This window comes from Ictidomys tridecemlineatus, chromosome 7 (assembly GCF_052094955.1).
Source record: "Ictidomys tridecemlineatus isolate mIctTri1 chromosome 7, mIctTri1.hap1, whole genome shotgun sequence".
Taxonomy (NCBI): Eukaryota; Metazoa; Chordata; class Mammalia; order Rodentia; family Sciuridae; genus Ictidomys; species Ictidomys tridecemlineatus.
This window is the reverse complement of record NC_135483.1, coordinates 191,583,711-191,604,312: the sequence shown is the minus strand read 5'-3', so window position 1 is coordinate 191,604,312 and position 20,602 is coordinate 191,583,711. Positions and strand designations below refer to the sequence as shown.

The following is a 20,602-nucleotide window of genomic DNA, read 5'->3' as shown; positions in this document are numbered from 1 at the left end:
TACAAATATATAGAAACAGAAAAACTGGTAAACAATGATTAAGTTTTTCTGAGAAAACAATATTTTTTCAACCCTTCATTCCTAGTTTTACAAAGTAATGGAATTTTTCTTCTCATTTTTGCTGTTTTGACTACTGTCAGATTCATTCTTTGATTCACTCATTCATTCTCTCTAGAAGTTGTTTAGAAACAAACAATACTCCTTTCCTTTGCTAGTTTAAAAAAAAAAAAAAAGTTCAACAGGTTAGGCCAGCCATCTCCAAAAAGAAAAAGATTTCCTCAGGTCCCTTCTTGCAAGAACACACACAAGTGAAGCCACAAGGAGGGACTGCATTTATACAATGAGAAAACCAGCTCCGTCTCTGCATCTGCCTTGCACATGAGTCCTGCTTTTGTATTTTCTATATTTTTAATTGGTACATTATAGTTGTGCACGATAGTGAGATTTGTTCTTTAATATTCATACAGGCACACAATATAACAATGTAATAATTTGGCTAGTATCATTCCCCAGTATTTTCCCTTTCCTTCCATCCCTTTCTTCTATTCTACTGATCTCCCTTCAATTTTCATAAGATTCTCTCACCTTTCTTTTCCTTTCACCTCTCTAGTTTCTACATATGAGAGAAAACAAACTACCCTTGACTTTCTGAGTTTGGCTTATTTGAGAATGGGAGACTTTAACAACAAATTATGAAAGAGAAAGAATTTCATACAATTCAAATCAACAAATCAACTTGCTTAAACACACATGAATTCAATAATATTTAGGAACACTTGCTCCTGACCATCCTGAAAGAATCCAGCCAATTGTGGGCTATGTGAGAGTGGCCCAAACACAGCAGGAGATAACACAGCCCATGTCTAAGGCATGAAGGCTTCAGCCTGATCACTGCTCTGTTGATTTGTCCTTGTTATGGTTTAGGTATGAGGTATCCCCCAAAAGCTCATGTATGAGACAATGCAAGAAAGTTCAGAGATGAAATGATAGAATCTGAGAACCTTAACCTAATCAGTGTGCTAATCCACTTGAATGGATTAACTGGGTGGTGACTGCAGGCAGGTACGGTGTGGCTGGAGTAGGTAGTTAATTAGGGGCATGCCTTTGGGTTCATATTTTGTCCCTGGTGAGCAAAGTGCTCTCTTTGCTTCCTGTGGCCATGTCCTGAGCTGCATTCCTCCACCATGCCTTTCTGCCATGATGCTCTGCCTCACTTCAGGTCCAGAGCAATGGAGTCAGCAGTCTGTGGACTGAGACCTCTAAAACTGTGAGCCCCATATAAACTTTTTCTCCTCCACATTCAGTTCTGTTCTTTCACAGTCCTATATTATCCTCACACATAGCTTTACCTCAACAACAACAATAACAAAAGGAGTTGGGGGCAAAATAAACAACAACAACAAAATTAGTGAAAAGGTAAAGGTGAACTATCAAAATACATTCTCTATCGTTCTGTGCATAAATACACACACACACACACACACACACACACACACACTTTCTTTCTTTCTTTCTTTTTTTCCCTTAGAAGGAGTCTCTCTATAGTACCCAAGCTGATCTTAAACTCCTGAGCTCAAGTTACCCTCCATCTAAGCTGGAACTACATGTGCACACCAACACACCCAGTACCCTAGAAAGATATTAAGAAAGGGGCCCAGGCCTTCAGTTGCTATTGTGCATTAATTTCTGCCTCTAATGCTATGGTCCAACAAGCCACTGAGAAAATATAACATGGGAAATCAGAATTCACATGATTCTTGTTAAAGCACTCCTTGTTAAAAATTATACTTTGGTTCATGCATAAAAAGTTCAAGGAACAGTCAATGGGAAGAGGAGATTAGTGAAAAGCAACAACCACAGTACAGTAAACTTAACGATACAGACATTTTAAAAGCAGCCCAGTTGTGACTTTGTGACAATCTCCATGGTTTAGATTACCTATTCTCAAGAATTTGTATTTTCGGCACAAAACTCATGTTTGAGTTACTAAAGCAAAAAAATGCTATAAGGTAACAGGACTTGTAAATCAAGTCACTCAAAACTGTGCCACTAAAATATAAATTAACATGTTGCATTTAAAAATATTTTCATTCTTGTTTGCTGATCCTGGGTTCATAATATTAGAACAAAAGGCATAGGGAAATCATCATGAGATCACAAAACCTATGTCCTCTCAAATCATTCCACAGCTTATATTGGTTAAGAACAGGGATGTTGCTTCCTTTCTTTTCCCCTCTCTTCTTTCTCTTCCTCTCCTTTCCTCCCTCTCTTCCTACTTTTTCTCTTTGCCCAACCCCAAAGATTTACTTCCTCTGAAGTCAGTGGTGCCATAATATGACACATATATCACTTGTATCATTGTTCTTCAACACAAAGCCTGCGATCTCCTTGAGGAAGAGGCTGGATGTGGAGAGCATCTTGTGCGCACCATACTGGCTAGAGAATGTTCACACGCTTTACAAGCTGAAGATGCTCACCAAGCTCTGTTGGAGACTATGCAAAACAAGTTTATCAGTTCACTTTTCCTAGCCAGTGAAGATGGTGTACTTGGTGGAGTGATTGTTCTCCGATCATGTAGATGTTCTGCAGAGCCCGACTCCTCCCAAAATAAACAGACACTTCTAGTGGAATTTCTGTGGAGCCACACAACAGAGAGCATGTGTGTTGGATATATGTCAGCCCAGGATGGGAAAGCCAAGACTCACATTTCAAGACTCCCTCCTGGTGCAGTTGCAGGACAGTCGGTTGCAATCGAAGGTGGGGTTTGCCACCTGGAGAGCCCAGTGAACTGACCCTTCAGGCCAAGCATGAAGTGTCTAAAAAGTGTTTCAGAAGCTGAGCTTTTGGGGTTTTTAATGAAGTTGGATGTTTTATCTTCCTTGTTTTATAATTCCTATTCAACCTCATGCACCACTCGAGACACAAGTGCTGCTGCAGTTAGCGCTTAGTAACAAGTGGTCCTTTGGTGGGTGAGCGAGTGTGGGTGCTGGGTGTGGGTGCCTGTGGGTATGTAGATATGCGTGTGCGCACGCATACATGTATGTATCTGCAGAGTGTGTGCTTGCTTCTCCCTTAATGAAATAGAAACTCCTTATTGTGTAACCTAAGACCAGGAATGATTAAATCATCTTTACAAAATGTGTGCTTTAACTGTTTACAAGTAAAACCTAAAGTTACAGGAAACATTTTTTATTTTGTAAAGAGGTACCAGCTGTCATTGATGTAGTGTGTCTGATTTGTAGAGTAAATCTATTTGTTTAAATGATTTGACAGTGGTAGTGCTCCATTTAATAACAGTAATAAGTAATAAGGTGTTTTTATTTGTTAACCAGTTTAAGTGCATCCTGTGGTAACTTAAACTGTTGTTTTCATCCCTCATATGGGGCATTTTTCTTTAACAAAGAATGGTTTCAGTGAAACAATCTAGCAGAGAATTAAGGTCAGAACCTTTTTAAATAATAGTCTTATTTGAGAAAGTTTGTACTTCTTTCCTCAGCTTTTCTAAGCTTAAATATTGCATACCTTCGAGCTATATGTACTATATTATGAAAGAATATGTAAAGAGAACATACAGTAATGCACAGTCCTTAATTTGTGTATAATGGAATGTTATTTACAATGTAACACTGTAAATAAGAAAGCAAAGTTTATGGGAAAATTCAATATTTGTTTCTTGTTTAAATATATATTTTAAGATAAAGGCACAAAAATAAAAGAAGCGTATTATTGGGTATAGTGTGTGACTTCTCTTCTCAGACTAATAAATTATCTTTTGAACCCTAAAAAAAAAGAACAGGGATGTTTCCTTGGGGAAACAGCTAACTCAAGCCTAGACCAGCACATAAACAAGATAAACCTGGAACATCTTGTCATATGAGGAGAACAGGGAGGCTGTAAGGCTGTGATGGGTGTTGTCTAAAGAACTCATGAACTACCATGAAATGGCTCTCTCTGGTCAACTTTAGGGAATTCTAAGCATTAGTACCACCTTTCCTATACAAATGTACCTCAGAGGAACCCAAGAGTTGATGAGGTAAAGTTCTTCTGAAGTGTTTCAGCTAACTAAATAAAAAGGAACAAATGACGTTCAGTATCACCATTTTGCCAATCCTAATGAAATAATGGATTCAGAAAATGTTCATCCACAGTTGCTAAAACCAATAAATCATGAGATGATTGGGAAGGAGTTTTATAATAGGAAAAACCAGAGTGGCAATATCTAAATCCATTGATCAATATGAATACCATAAAAAGAATAAGCACCGAAATGCTTCCTGATTCACTATGAAAGGAAGTAGAGTCAGGCAGGTGCACATCTGTAAACCCAGTGACTCAGAAGACTTAGACAAAAGGATCCCAAGTTCAAGGATAGCCTCAGCGATTTAGTAAGGCCCTCTGGAACTTAGTGAAACCCTGTCTCAAAATAAAAAAATTTAAAAAGGGCTAGGGATATAGCTCAGTGTTAGAGGGCCTCCCAGTAGCCCCCCCTTCCCCACAAAAAACCTGAACCTAGATCTCATCTGACACAGGAAACAGAGGAACATGCTAAAAATAGGAAAATATCATACTCAAAACGTACAATATGGGAAAACTTACAGAAAAGTGACCCAGTTTTGCCAACAGACAAATCACAAAAAAAAAAAAAGGGTGAACTTATATACTTGCCACACATCAACTACAGGCAATATGTGGGCTTTACTCATATTCTGGTTCTAACTAACCAACTGAAATTTTTGAAAAGAAAAAAGAAAAAGGAGAGAGAATCAGGAAGATCTAAATACTGATTAGGTAATAAATGACATTAACCAACTGTGTTTATGTCTCTTGAAAATCTCTTTTACTCCATATAACTAGATAATTTATGAATGATACGAATCTATCTACACTCACATTCAGCCTCAATCTTTCCCTTCAATTCCAGATTATAATCTAATTGCCTACCTTATGTCTTCATTTGAGTCAAGAAAACCTTTGATTCCCACCAGAACCTGCTCTTCACCCAGTGCTACCTCTTTCAGCAGATAGCACCACCTCTCATCTGTTGCTCCAGCCCCAAATCCTGGCATCAGAATTGACTCTTTCCCTCTCGTTCCACACATTCAATCCATCAGAAGAGCCCAAGAAGTATCTTCATGCCATTTCCCCTGTTACTACATGAACTCAAGCAACCTTTATCTCCTTGCTGAAGTACTGAAATGTCCACCCCTCAGAGAGGTTTCACTGACCCTAACTAAAATAGCCCCACCTCGATGTCCTCTCTCCTGAACACTGCCATTATTACTTTCTCAAAATATAGTACTTATTTATTTACTTTCTGCTAGGTTTTGAGCACTGAAGCCATCGATTTTACTCACTGCTATACTCTTGAGAGTGAGAATAGCATTTAGTTGCCTCTCAAATATATGCTGAAGCAATGAATGAATATGGCAATTCAGAGACTCGCCAGGACTGTCTTCCCTGATCAGCTATAAACTCCATGAAGTGATAATGGTGAGGCCTGGTACACAGTAGGTACTCAACTATCTCTTGGATTAAGAATGAAAGAAGGTAAATTTCATATAACATCTCCACATATGTAAGACCAATGGCTTGAATTTTCTATATCACCTCATCTACCCAATTCTTCTCTATCACCCCTACACACCCCAACAAACAATAACTCTTCTTTTTTTTGAATTTTTAATATTTATTTTTTAGTTCTCAGCAGACACAACATCTTTGTTGGTATGTGGTGCTGAGGATCGAATCCGGGCCACACACATGCCAGGCGAGCGTGCCCAGCCCAACTCTTCATTTTTTAACAGACACAAAGCAAATTATTTACACCTTTTCTTTGATACTTTTCAACTTCTTTACTATGCTAATGTTGTCTATGCAAATTATTTATCTCATCTTTTAAGACTATCTATTTACAAATTATATTTTTTACATCTCTGTATATTCTACAGCAACCTACATAATCAATCTAAGTGCTCAGCGTTTGATGATAAACAAATAGAAGAATGGGTGAAAGAATGGGGGAAAAAAAGAATACAAAAATTATCAGTGTTTCCTTGACCACATTAACTAAAACAGCCTCTCTTGACTATCATCTCTCTCCCTGATCTTACTTTACTTTTCATTGTTGTCCTTACCACTGTCTGAAAAGACATTATCCACTTATTTACTTTCAAATATCTGTAGAGGTTTTCAGTCACACGATTATGTGATTTAGAAACTAGTAGCCCGGTTTTCCTGGAATCTATAAAGTTAATAGGCTTTCTTCTATGGGGTTGACCTTGACAAAGTTAGAAAGCCTAATCCAGCAGCTCCCAGCTTTGAAGATGAGCAGATCCCTCTGAGATCGGGATGAAAAAGTAAGCCCTTCCTCCACAGGAAAATTCCCAGCAACAGACAGAAAAACTCTATAAGAAAATACAAGTACCACAAGTCACGGATCTGGAGCCAAAGGCCACCACTTCAGACAGATCACTATTTTGGAGAGCTCTGAATGAAAGGAAGGTCCTTAGGAAAATGGATGTATTACTGACCTGGTTAACTGAGGACTTTTAAATTTCCTCTGGTTTCTCCACAGACCTGAGAGGGTGAAACAGCTGCCTGCACTTATTATTCCGAGTACATGCTGAAACGGGATTATTTCTCCCTTGAAGATTTAGGCTAGTCTCTGGAGGACAGGATAGAAACAGATTAGTAAGAAACCAAATTGCTTGGTCAAAAGAACTTTTTCACTCTCAGTCTTGTTCCATGAGCAGAGTAGGATGGGCATCACCTAAACCCTGCTAACAAAAATAAACAATGAAAACAGGAGAAGAGCAACTGAAGTGAAGTACTTTCTAAGTGCCAACTGCAGCTACTAAAAGGCTCAAGAAATAGCACACTACAATACTTATTAATTATAATCTCTTACCCTGTCCCCAAACACACATGTACATGCAGAAACTTTGGTCAGCTATAACCCCCCGTTAGTTTTACAAGGAGGATAAGTCTGTAATGTACCTACTGTTTTCTTTCAGAATGTAAAATTGGGAAAGAGTGGTGTGGCAGTGTGCTAAGGGGAAAAGGTGATGCCCTTTCTCCATTGGACAGAAATTCCTCTGCTCTGCAGGACAGAGAAGAGCCTCCTGGCCTCTGTAGTAGAACCCAGGGGGTCGGAGAGGACCTTGAAAGACCATGAGGGATGGATGAAACTGAAAGGCAGCTGTGAAAAGCTTAGCACTCAAAGGAACAGGGAGAGACCTAAGTTCAGAATCTTGAATTCAGAGACACAAGAGAGGAAGAGACACAAGTCCTGGGAAAAGAAGAAAGTACAGCACATGTGACTTCTGTATTTTCCGAGGATAAAAGCCTATGTTGGCCAAGGAATGGTGGCGTGCCTTGGAGAAGTCTACTTCAAAGACAAGAACACTGCTTTGGCCAGAGACACTATTCAGAAGGTGAGAAAAAATGGCTACAGATGATGCTAATCTAAACAGCTGGCAGAATTTTAGAAAATGATACGAGTAGATATGTTAAAAAAAATTAAACACACATAAAAAGCACCAGCACAAAAGAAAATAAGATAAATCAAGCTCAAGATTTAAATTTTCCTTTCATTCTCAGCTACTATAAGAGAAATTTGAAAAGAAAAGATGTGGAAGTGCTCTATCTAGAATATATAAAGACCTCCTACAGATCAATGAGACAGAAAACTCATCAGAAAAATGGGGGAAAACTTTGTACTTTACAAAATACAAATGCCAAATAGCCAGTGAAGGTGAAAAGAAGCTCATCTTCATGAGACATCAGAGAAATACAAGTTTAATCCATAAAGAGATACCACACACCCACAGATGGATACAAACTAAAACTCTCGACAGATGAGATGTTAACCAAATGTTAACAAGAATGTGCAGCAATGCACTGCTGGCATGAATATAAACTGGTCCACCCCTTTATGGGACAGAGCAAGGTCAAGCAGAAACAGATCCTTCCTCAGGATTGATAGGTGAGCACAAGAAAAAGACAAGTCTAAGCTAAGAAAAACACATGTACAAACTACAAGTCAATAAGAAAATGCAAACTCTCATTTAGGAATGGCAAGCAATTGTGACCATGCACAGCAGGAGGGGAGAGGACACTGAAACAGGTGTGAAGAGGCCTGAATGCCATTTTGCTGAAACTTGCCTTCATTATAAAGTGAGTGCAAAAAAGAAGAGCCAGCACCAACCCTAAGCCCACACAACTAGGTCCCAACTGGGGCTCTGTCACTTCCCAACTATGTGATCTTAGAAAAGCTACTTAATCTCTTTGAATCTTAGTTTTACCCTCTTTAAAATGGGGGCAAAACCATTGAACGTCATAAGGTTGTTGTGGGAACTGAGACATTATGTGAAAAACTCTTAGCTCAGGAGCCTGAAATATGTTAAGAACATAATAAGTGAAAGATTTTGTTGTTTGTTTGATTCTCTTTTTTTAGAGAAGAGGCTTCTCTGTGTTGCCCTCCTGCCTCATGCCTGTAAACTCACCTACCTGCTAACTGGTGGAGGAAAGAAATTACAGATGAAATTGCAGGTGTGTGCCACAATGCTGGCAGCAAGAGAATGATTAATAATAAAAAGGAACTCCATGGAGAGATTTTAAAACCCTGAAGAACAACTAAAGCAAGGGTAAGGGAGAAGGGTCAAAGTTCATTGCAAGACACTGAATTCAGCTAAAAGAAAGTGTGCCTCAAAAGGAGGCGCACTTCAATGGGGGAAAAAGATTTAGTCTTCAGACCCAGAAGCTCAAGATGATGAGGAACACCCAGGCAACACATGGAAACATGGGTCTAGTGACTGAAGACAGACATCAGATTAGAGAGTTACCCACCACCAGCTAACAGCTATGCAAACGTGTCCCAAGGCTAAGTGTCCACTGAGAAGAGAAGTTAAAAACAGCCCTGAGGAGAGACTCAAATAAAAAGGGTCCAAAAAGAACAGGAGTTAGTAAATGGAGAGAATTTAAAATAATTATGAATACATGAATCAAAATAAGCACTAAGGATGGGCGTGGTGGTGCACACCCGTAATCCCAACAGCTGGGGAAGGCTGAGGCAAGAGAACCACAAGTTCAAAGCCAGCCTCAATAATTTAGTGAGGCTCTAAGCAACTCGGTGAGACCCTGTCTCTAAATGAAATACAAAAAAGGTCTGGAGATGTGGCTCAGTGGTTAAGCACTGGATTTGATCCCCAGTACCAAAAATAAATAAATAAGCACTAAGGCTTTCAGTATAACTGTCACATTCATGCTGCACACTCTCCCCTGTGCTTTTATACACATTTGCAGATCTGATCCACACACTGATCCTGGGTGATGCATAGGAGAATCATCATCTCCAACTCACAAGGTGGAAACAAGTTCAGACATGCCACAACCCACAGGTCCTAAATGGCAAAGCTGTCACATATGCACAGGTCTAGGGTTCTAAATCTAGTATTGGTCCCAAATTCTATAGAGGAACTCTCCCACAGGAGCTGAAGACAGATTCCAAGTGAGCTTTGCACACACAGCTCCATCACTGACACCCATCACTGAAATGTCGCTGCACCTTCAATTGGCCTGGTAAGTAAAAATGAAGAGCCAGCTGTTCTGTGAATGCTCCGCTGCTATTCTCCCTCTGTACAGAAGAGTTCTATTGCTTCCTCTGGACCACTGCTAGTCCTTGGCTATTCCTTCATTGTAGAGTTCTTTGATCAGGCTAAATTCCATTTTTTGTTTCCATATTTCTCCTCCAGATAGCAAAACATGTCACATTCACCTTTATATTTCCCAGAGTCTCCCACAATGCCTAGCACATAAAACATAATAAATATTGGTTCCTTTTTCTTCTGAATAAGATTTGAATCAGCTTTAAAACAAGGATTTTTGCAAAAAAAAAAGTAATGAGAGATAAATAAAATAATTATCAAGTAAGTGCCACAAAATGAAAATGAATGTTCGTATGATGCAACATGGTACTGCAATGTCTTCTATTAAACACAATGTGTCTAGAAGCCGGGAAACAGTCAATAGGTAGAGATTGAACCAACTTAACAGGCAAACATGAATATATACGAGTGAATAAAATTGGAAGACACTGAAATAAATGCATTTTTCTAAAGTGATTCTAAGCCTTCACATCTAAGTTATAATTTAATTTTCAATATAAGTTCACTGTGCCCCAATTTGAACGCATCAGCCTTAGCAAGAAAAGTCACAAACAGCCAGAAAAAGAAGAGAAAGCTATTTTCTGATCCTTCCAATTGTAAAGTAGCCTTCTGCCACCCAGAAATGGGGGAAACTGTCTGCACTGTGCAATAAATTAGATCAACTGCAAAAGCAATTGAAACTCACCAGAATTAAGAGGAGGAACTGGCCACTTCATACCTGTTTGATGTGCATTAGATCTTTCTTCCCTTCCTTTTAAAATTAATATTATTGTATTTCAAAACTGGGGAGCAAACAGAAAAAAAAAAGTCCCTGTAACCAAATATTCAAACAGAATCCTAAATAAAAATATCAGATAACATTTCCATTAGGCCGGCTTACTCCAAATGTGAGAAATTTCATAGCTTCCCTGCTTACTGATATAGAAAAAATGCTTCCTTGAACACAAAGGCCATATTTGAAGGGTGTTATTTAATATCATACAAAAGTCTATATTTACATGGGGAAAGTATTCCAGCATATAAACTCTATTACATTACCCTTGTGCACAGGTTGCTAGCAACTTAGCATAATGAAGCATTTCCAAAAGATTCACAGATACCTCTGTCCATAGAACACTTCTGCTGAAATTGGGGCAGCTGAGACAGTGTCAGCTGAAGGCTGGGCCCAGGAGACCATGTCCCGCAGCCCACCACCAGAGCCTGGGACGCGTCCAAACGCACATCAGGAAGTCCAGTTATGGGCTGCTTTTCCTTTCTTGGCTCCTCTGGCTGGGCTTCAGTGACAGCACTCACTTGCCACACATGTTTGAACAAACTTTCAAATCCTTTAATGGCACACTTGGGACAAAGTATAATACACTGTTCAAGAAATACTTTGGAGTCAAGAGAAGCAATTGATATTTCCACAGGGAGTTCTTGACAAGATTTGCCAATGAGCCTCTTTCACTTTAATACAACCAAGGACACTATCATCTTAAAGACATATTTGCAGACATTCTCAAAGATGTGGGTGTTATCAGGAATTTTGTTTGCTTCTGGTAGTTCATCCATAAGCAGCTTTCATCCATTTTACACAAACAAATTATCTCCACTCTTCCAGTTACTTAAGCCCAAAACCCTGTGCCATTCCTACCCACCACTCAGCTGATATCCCTTCCCTAACAAACACCCCCACCTTGCCCCACATCCATTCTGTCAGCTCTACCTTCACTGCAACCACCTGGCTCAGTCTCCATCACCTCTCACCTGGACATGGGCTACAGCAGGTCTCCAGCTTCTGCTCTTGCCCCTTCAGCCTACTCCCAACACAGTGGTCAGAGTGAACCTATTAAACATGTCACATTATGCTACTTCTCTGCTCTAACCCCTCTAACCCTTTCCATCTCAGAGCTAAAACCAAAATCCTAACAATGATGATGCAGAAGCCCTGTATGTCTGTGTCTTCACCCCCAAGTTCTCCAACCTCCCTAAGCCACAATTCTCCATCTTGGCCTCTTTGTTACTCCTTGAGCTCACATTGCTGCTCTCTTAAGTCCCCACATGGAGGGCTCTCCCACTCCACCAGTTCTTTTTCAAAGCATCTTCCTGACAAGACCATCCTACCTAAAATCTCACACCCACTCCCCATATTCATATTGATCTTCTTAATTTTTCCACCTTAGTACTTACTACTTACTGAGCATGTTACATAGACTATATTATCTAAAGTTGGGATGTCCTTCCCAGTGGACTGTAAGCTTAAGAAAGATAAGGAATTTTTCCACTTGCTCATTGCTATATACCAGCACTTAATACAGTGTCTAACACATAGTAGGTGCTGAATATGTATTCATTGAGTAAAAGAGTGTTGATAAATGCCATAGTCAAAAAGATAACTATTGTCCAAGTAATAAGCATTTCCCCAATTTCTACCTCTACACACACACAAGATGATATCACTGAGCAATCTGCAATATACAATTTGGGCTACAATTTTTAACAGTCAAATGTCTAACTCCTAAGAGTCTCTTGCCTTTTTCATAAGGCCAGGTGGCTTTTGCCTTACAAAGAGGCCCTGTCTTAGAACCCATTCTGAAGAGCACTGTATCACACTGCAAATGAGCTCCAAGGATTAACTTCAAATCTAGAAAAAGATGTGCAACAGTATAGACAATTCAAAAGATTGGTCTTATTTATTTATTTATTGAGACAGGGTCTCATTATGTTGCCCAAGCTGGCCTTGAAGCGACCCTCCTGCCTCAGCCTCTCAAGTGCTGGGATTACAGGTGAGCACCACTGTGCCCAGCCTGCCCATTTTAAACCACAGTGATGCAGAACAGTTTTGTGGAACTTTCTGTAAATTACAAAATATGTTATATACATTTCCTCACTGAAACTCTACAATAACTTAATAGGAGGTAGGATATTTACTGCCACCATCTTACAACTGAAGAAACTAAAACCTGGAGGGGATGAAGCTCAGACTATAACTCAGTGGTAGAGCACTTGCCTAGCATGTACCTGAGTCCCAACCCCAGCACTGCACCCCCATCCCAAACCAAAAAACAAAAGAAAAGAAAAAAAAAAACACCTGGAGAAGTTAAGTGACTTGAAAAAGGTTACAAAGGCTACAAAACAAGTAAATAGCAAAATCCAGTCATGCGCCTAGATATTCCACCTAGATCATCCTTTAGGTGACATTAGTGTTATCCCCTTTAGACTCACAGCATCTTCATGGGACATCACACTGAGAAAACTCCCACACCCTTCTCAGCTGGGCAGCTGCTGATATTAAGTTCTTTCAACCTCAAGGGGCCCTGGCAGAATGGGGAGTAAGTAAGAGAAAAAGGAAAACTCATTCTTTTCCTGACTGCTTTCTGTTACCTAAACTCAGCAGTACTTCTTAGACAACTCCCTGTGCCATTACCACCTAAAACTCAAACCATTCACAACTACCCTGCTCCTTCCCTGCAAAGCATGTCCTGCTCCTGCTCTTCCTTTTCTCCCAATATCATCATCATTTCCTTCCAGGCCATTCAAGCTTACAACCTTTCACCGTTTCCAATGCTTAACATGCTAGTCACAAAATTGTTCACTTATCCTTTTACAAGCTCTTATATCTCTTATATCTCCACAAATTCCCTGGAATTCTCAGTGACACCATCATTTAAATCTCCAGAAATAAAAGTCAGATTACATTATTCTCTTACTAAAAATCTTCCATGGACTTCTCTTACCTGGAGAAACTACTTTTCTATTCTTGATCTTACCATTCAGATCTCAACCTTGTACATAAGTGGTTTGCTTGTCTCTTCTATTTACTGCATTCTTACTTAAGTCTCTAAAACATATCCAATGTATTTGTAATTCTTGTTTCAGTTCCAAAAGACTGAAAAAACAACTTGAAATGTCTAGGTTTTATAAAAGTAATCTATGAGCTTATGTAATGCAGTTTATCTGATCACATGGAGAGGCTCAGATGATATTTACAAGACCATGTGTGCAGGTGTGTGCATGCAAGTGTGTGTCTCGGCTCAGTTTTCTCAGTATTAAATCCCTTACCAGGGTGGCCCTCTCCCCACAGAGAAGGATGAAGGAGGCAAGGAGGATGCCAGCAGCTCCAGATTTACATCTCGCTCTCTTAGAGGCCAGCGGGGAAAAGAAGGAGAAGCTCTTGCTAAGGCACTCTGTAGTGCAGTCACAGGATCAGATCTGCTATGACTGATCCAGATTGCTTGCTCACCCTGCACCAATCACCACAACAAGGAGGTGGACTGCACTGACACTTCCCCAATCTGAGGAATGTGGCCTAGTTTTCGATCCTACTAAAGGATAAAGCTTAAATCTCTTTAGAAATGCTTCAATAGAATTCTTTTAAAAGACAATTCTCTGTATTTTTTGTCATAGAAATCTACTTGCAAAATTTTCAGAGCTTGCCTCAGTCAAAGATGTAGAACCAACACAATTTTTGATGTAGAATCAAATCAGGGATGTAATAATATATAGGAAAGAAAATAACCTGAAAAGTTTAAACACCTTGTCAAATTCAAAAAAAAAAAAAAAGATCATTTGTATCTAATGTTTTTACATAGGTAGACACAGTATCAGATCATACCAACTTGCAGAAGAATATATTTCTCATCTGGGAGATACACTTCACTAGGCCTTAAGTTCAAATCAGATCATTTCAGAAAAATCAGGTAGCATACAATGAAAATTTTTCAGGAACCAATGTAAGGGCCACAACTCCAGAGAATATTCCATATAGCCAGTTCACTACTAAGAGATTATGAACAATTACCTGAAAAGTCATGCAAAACTTCTATCCTCATTATTGATAACAGAAACCGAAACCATATTTCTCTGATTAATGATTCCGGCACGCTGGACACTATACCTATTGCTAGATTTTAAAAACAGATTTCAGGTATGGTCAACTCTAAAAATCTAAGTGGTATCCACAACCATCCATTCCTTCCTTCTGCCTGAAACCACAGGTTTCCCTCCACAAAAGACCAACCCCAGCAGGTGTGCTTTGGCCACTACTTCTTGCCTTGAGGGCTTTGAACTTTGAGAACACCCTCAGCCCCCTACTTCACTGCCCCCTCCCTCTCATATAAGTATAGAAATGTTCCCTCTTATTTCCCATCTTTGAAAACACAGAGTTTAAGTGACTGCATTAAAGTGAAATAAAAGTAAATTTAAGAAAAAAGGGAATTTACTAGGAACAAAGTGGAACATTTCATGTCGATAAGAGGAAATGCACTAGTAAAACAGTGATTATAATTATATATGCACTTAATAAAAAATATTCAGACTATATGAAGTAAAAACTAACATGAATAAATTCTCACAGATATTTTCACAATTAAATAATAAAACTAGACAAAATACCAGTGAGGACAAAGACTTGAACAACACATGCAGCCACCTTAACCTAAGAGACATTTATAGAATGTGACACTAAACAAGTGCAGAATACAAATTCTTTTCAATTGTACACAGAACAATTACCAAGACTATATGCTGAGCCAAATTATTCTCAGTAGGCTTCAAAACACTGATACTTTACAGAGTATACCCTCTGACCCTAACACAATTATGTTAGAAATGAATAACAGCAGTGGATCTAGAAAAGCTCCTAAGTATTTGGAAATTCAGCTACACACTTACACTTAATAATAATAAATGGGTCAACAAAAATTTTCAAACGTTTCAAACTGAATCATAATAAACATAAAACATCAAAATTTGTATGATGCAGCGTTTAGCAGAAACTATGTCCCTATAGTAAGTGCCCATAATGAAAAGAAGGGAGGGAAAAAGAAGAGCTTACATCAGTTGGCCAAGCTTCTACCTTGCTACAATTTGGATCTAAATATCTCCCAAAAGCTTGTGTGTTAAAGACTTGGAACTAGCTTGGCTACTGAGAGGTGGTAGAAACTTTAAGAGGTTTGGTCTAGAGAGAGGTCTGTAGATCAAGGGAGGTGTGTCCTTGGAGAGTACTGTGGAACTCCAGTCTCCTCATTTTCTTTCACTTCCTGGCCATGAAGTGAGCAGTCTGGCTTTGCCTTGCACTCCTGCCATAATGTGCCACTACAGGCCCAAAGCAACAAGGATAACCAACTGTGGAGTGAAACCTCTAAAACTGTCAAGATCAACCTTTCCTATTTGTAAGTTGATCACTTCAGATATTTATCACAGTAAGGAAACCTGACAAACACATCAGAAATTTGAGGGAAGGGGGCAAATGAAATGATAGTTTAACCCAAAATAAGTAGAAAGAAAGATATAATAAACTTAAGGGAGAATCAATGAAACAGAAAAACTGAAAAATCAAATGAATGTGACCACAAATTATTTTAAAACACTGATAAATTCATAAACTTTCCACTAAACTGATATATAGATGACTAATATCAGAAATAAAAGTGATTGGTAATCATTAGAAATCATAAAGAGGGCTGGGGATATAGCTCAGTTTGATAGAGTGCTTGCCTCACACGCACCAAGGCCCTGAGTTCAATCCCCAGCACCACACACACACACACACACACACACACACACGAAGAATAGAAAAAAGAAATCATACGGACATTAAAAGGATAATATAGGACTACTATGAATAGCTTTATCCCCAATATTCTACAACTTAGATGAAATGGACAAATTCTCCAACTGTTAATAAATTATCAAGATGACATAAGAAGAAATAGAAAATCTAAACAGCCTTCAATATCTGTTATCAATATAAAAAGTATCAAAAATAGAATCATGTTTATAACTACCACATCTTATATCATAAAGAAATTTATACTTTCATTTAGGATGAAAATTTTACTAAGACTATCAGGGTATTTGCAGCTTTATAAAGTGCATCTATGAAAAACCTAAAGCTAATATCATAATCATCCTGTTTCTCACCTAAGATTAAGGACAAGGCAAGAATATCCATTCTTTTTTTTTAATATGTTTGTTTTATTTATTTATATGTGGTGCTGAGGACCAAACCCAGGGCCTCACATGTGCCAGGTGAGCATTCTACAGATGGGCCACAACACCAGCCCAAGAATATCCATTCTTAACACCTTTGTTCAACATTGTAGTAAAGATTTCTTGTAAGGTAAGAAACAACTAAAAGGCACCCAGATTGAAATGAAAGAGGCAAAACAGTCTTTATTCACTATAACATGATATACAGAGACTCGTGTGTTTGTGTGTGTGTGTGTGTGTGTGTGTGTGTGTGTGTGTGTGTGTAACTGGTCTATCTATTTTATGAGGAAAGCCTTTGGGACTGTATTAAATCTACAGGTCAGTTTGGGACCAAATGGAATAGACTGTGGTGTTCCAATCTATGAGCAAAACATTTCTCTCCATTTATTGAAATCTTCTTTTTTTTCTTTTAGTACTGGGGATTGAACCCAGGGGCACTTTAATATATATATACATACATACAGAGAAAATCCTATAGAAGCTTTAAAGAAGCCACTAAAAGGAATAAGTATGTCATAGGACATTAAAAATGTACAGAAACTTTAATATACTAACTATGAATGACTAAAAAATAAAATTAAAGAAATAAACTCATTTATTATAGCATCAAAAAACATGAAACTGGAAAAAGATCTAGCAAAATACAGGCAAACCCTACACACTGATATATTAAAGTAGATTTAAACAATAGGGCAACATTAATCTATGCTAATTGATCCCAAGTTGTCCTGTTGGTTCAATACAATTTCAACAGGCTTTTCTCATAAAATAGATAAGCCAATTCTAAATTTCCTATAATATACACAGGAACTAGAAAGCCAAAATAGTTTTCAAAAACAGATATATCCAGGTATCAAAAGCTTCAATGACCAAGCAAGGAGAGATGCATAGATCAATGGAAGAGCATTTACAAACTAGACATAAGTCATATTTGTAAAGTCAGTTGACTTCTGATAATCCAATAGGGAGGGTCTTTTCAACAACGTGCTGAAACATGAGAAAAATTAAATTCAACCCTCTCCTCACAGCATATATAAAAATTAACTTGAAATAAATGTGAAAATAAAATTCTATAATACAAAAAAAGTGATTTCCAGAAATAGAGTAGACTAGTGATTGCCAAAGACTGGGGGGAAGGAAAAATGAGGGTGGCTAGTCAATGAATATAAAGTCTCATTACGTAAGATGAAGAAGTTCCAGAGATCTCCAGTATAGCCTCATGCCTACAGGTAACAACACTGTACACTTAAAATGTTCAAGTGAAATCTTGAGTTACATAATCTTTCCAAAGAAAGAAAAAAGAAGAAATCTTTGCAACTTTGGACAAAGACAGATATATTAGACCGAAAACCAAAAACATAAATCATAAAAGAAATATTTGATGAATTGAATTTCATTAAAATTAAAACTTCTCCAGGGAGTAGGGGAAGGAGAAAGGAGGAAGTACAGGAGAGTGATATTGGCCATATTATATTGTTATATTGTACACATGTATAAATATGTAATAACAAATCCCACCATTATGTAAAATTATAATGTACCAATAAAAAAATTCAGAGAAAAAAATTAAAACTACTCTTCAAAAACAGTATCCTTAAGAAAACTGGGTATATATACATACACACACACAAAAAAATAGACATACACACACAGCATTCTATATTACATAAAAACTCTTATAGGGCTGGGGTTGTTGCTCAGTGGTAAAGCACTTGCCTGGCATGTGTGAGGCACTGAGTTTGATTCTCAGTACGGCATATGAATTAAATGAATAAAATAAAGGTCCATCAACAACTAAAAAAAATATTTAAAAAAACTCATAATCCATTAATATAAAGACAAATCAATTTAAAAATGGATAAAAGAGAGAGAAAATATATGTAATACAATGACCATAAATAAACACACATCCACCATGCGGCCAGCGCAATGGTTTCATTAATGAGGTTCTTGGCATAAAAGTTAGCTAGAAGAGATCGAAATAAAACACACAGACTCAGTTACCTTATTTCTACTGCCAGGTCCGAGACGGCTCCCCTCTCTGTTTCCCTCCTCTAACCCTCAGCAGGGCAGCGAGGATTACTCAGGGCTAGCAGGAGAGAGAGAGAGCGAACACGCCTGGGAGTAGCTTTTTATTGGGGAACAGGAGATTCAGGGGAGAATTCCATCCAATGAAGGTTGAGGGGGGACCGTACTCCAAGGTCAGGGTCAGTGATTGGGCCCTCGGGGTCAGTGGTCAGGCACACCCCCACACGGATGGGTTCTCTCATCAGGAAAGGGCCGGGAAAGCTCCCACACAGCCAGAGCACCTCAGACCCTTAATGGGAGCCACCCAATCACGTGTCAGAATGGCTTCCCACACATATACACACACTCTCTCTCTCTCTCTCTCTCTCTCTCTCTCTCTCTCTCTCACACACACACACACACACACACACACACACACGTTCAGCATCTTCTGTCATGAGGGAAATGCAAAACGAAATAAATAAAGAACAGCAAGGAAATACCACTACCTATGCACAAAATGACTGCAACTACACCACCATATAGAGGTGAAGATATGGAGAAACTATGTCACATATTTTTAAAAAATATTTTTAGTTGCAGGTGAACATGACAACTTTATTATGCAGTGCTGAGGATTGAACCCAGTGCTTCATGTAATCTAGGTAGGCCCTCTACCACTGAGCCACAACCCCGGCCCATTGCTCACATATTTTTAATGGGAATGAAAAATGGTATACTGCCTAACAGTGTCTTATAAATACATGCTTACCTTATGACCAGAAATTCCACTGCTAGATATTTATTTAACCAGGAGGAAATAAAGCATCTATCCACACAAAGATGGGTATAATAATGATCATAACAGCTTTTTTGTTTCTTTTCTAATAAAAAAATTAGTCATGGAATTAAAATTCTATAGAAAAATGGAAAGATAAAGTCGGACTAATATGGATAAATTTGGGCAAGGCATACTCTGAGAACTACTTGAAAAGGAACAGAGATAGCAAAAAAAAATCTATCAAGAAGAACTATAATAAAAGGTACATTCAGATCATCATCTATGCTTATCTGTATTGTTTCTCCATCATACCCTTCTGTTTCAATTGTAGTCACAAGAGACCCTCTGTACATTTAAGTTTCCTTCTTTCTAGCAGCTTTATTTTTAATCATCAAAACCTGGAAATAATCAAAACATCCTTCACCTACTGAATGGGTAACAAACTAGAAGACATGTATGCAATAATGTCTAATACTGCTCAGAAACACTACACAACACAGATAATTTCTCATGAGTATGCTAACAGGAAACAAGCAGACTTAAAAAGTTTCCATTGATATGACATTCTGGAAAAGGCAAATCCACAGGGGCACAAAACAGACCAGTGGTTGGCAAGGGCTGTTGGGTGCAAGTGGTAATGAAAGGGGTCACAAGGGAACCTGGTGGCATGACTGTTTTCATCTTGACCATGGTGGTGGCTATGCTAATCTATATATGTTTTAAAATTCACAGAACTGGACACTTAAAAGAGATAATTTTTTAACACTCATAAATCAATTGTGTTCCTATACACCAATGATGAATCAATTGAAAGAGAAATTAGGAAAACTATCCCATTCACAATAGATTCAAAATAAAATAAAATATCTAGGAATCAATCTAACTAAAGAGGTGAAAGACCTCTACAATGAAAACTACAGAACACTAAAAAAAAAAAAAAGAGAGAGAGAAAAGAAATTAAAGAAGACCTTAGTCGATGTGGAAAGATCTCCGATGTTCTTGGATAGTCTGAATTAATATTGTCAAAATAGCCATCCTACCAAAAGCCCTATACAGATTTAATGTCATTTCTATTAAAATTTCAATGATGTTCTTCATAGAAATAGAAAAAACGGTCATGAAATTCATTTGGAAAAATATGAAGTCCAGAATAGTCAAAGCAATCCTCTGCAAGAAA

General features: G+C 38.2%; 1 protein-coding gene across 21 annotated transcripts in view; it reads right to left on the bottom strand.

Annotated features, from left to right (window-relative positions):
- Dis3l2 (DIS3 like 3'-5' exoribonuclease 2) overlaps window positions 1-20,602 on the bottom strand; it is a 339,632-nt gene that overhangs the window by 220,710 nt on the left and 98,320 nt on the right. The window contains exon 5 of one of the 21 annotated variants that reach the window (XM_078018216.1): window positions 10,384-10,447. The exons of 15 other annotated variants lie outside the window; for them this stretch is intronic. In XM_078018216.1, coding sequence (XP_077874342.1) covers window positions 10,384-10,398 — 15 coding nt within the window. In that variant the 5' untranslated portion in view covers window positions 10,399-10,447. Of the gene's footprint in view, window positions 1-6,530; window positions 6,665-10,350; window positions 10,448-13,414; window positions 13,439-13,706; window positions 13,812-18,641; window positions 18,717-20,602 lie in introns of those variants that run through there. 5 more of the 21 variants (XM_078018224.1, XM_078018222.1, XM_078018218.1 and 2 more) reach the window with 5 other exon arrangements.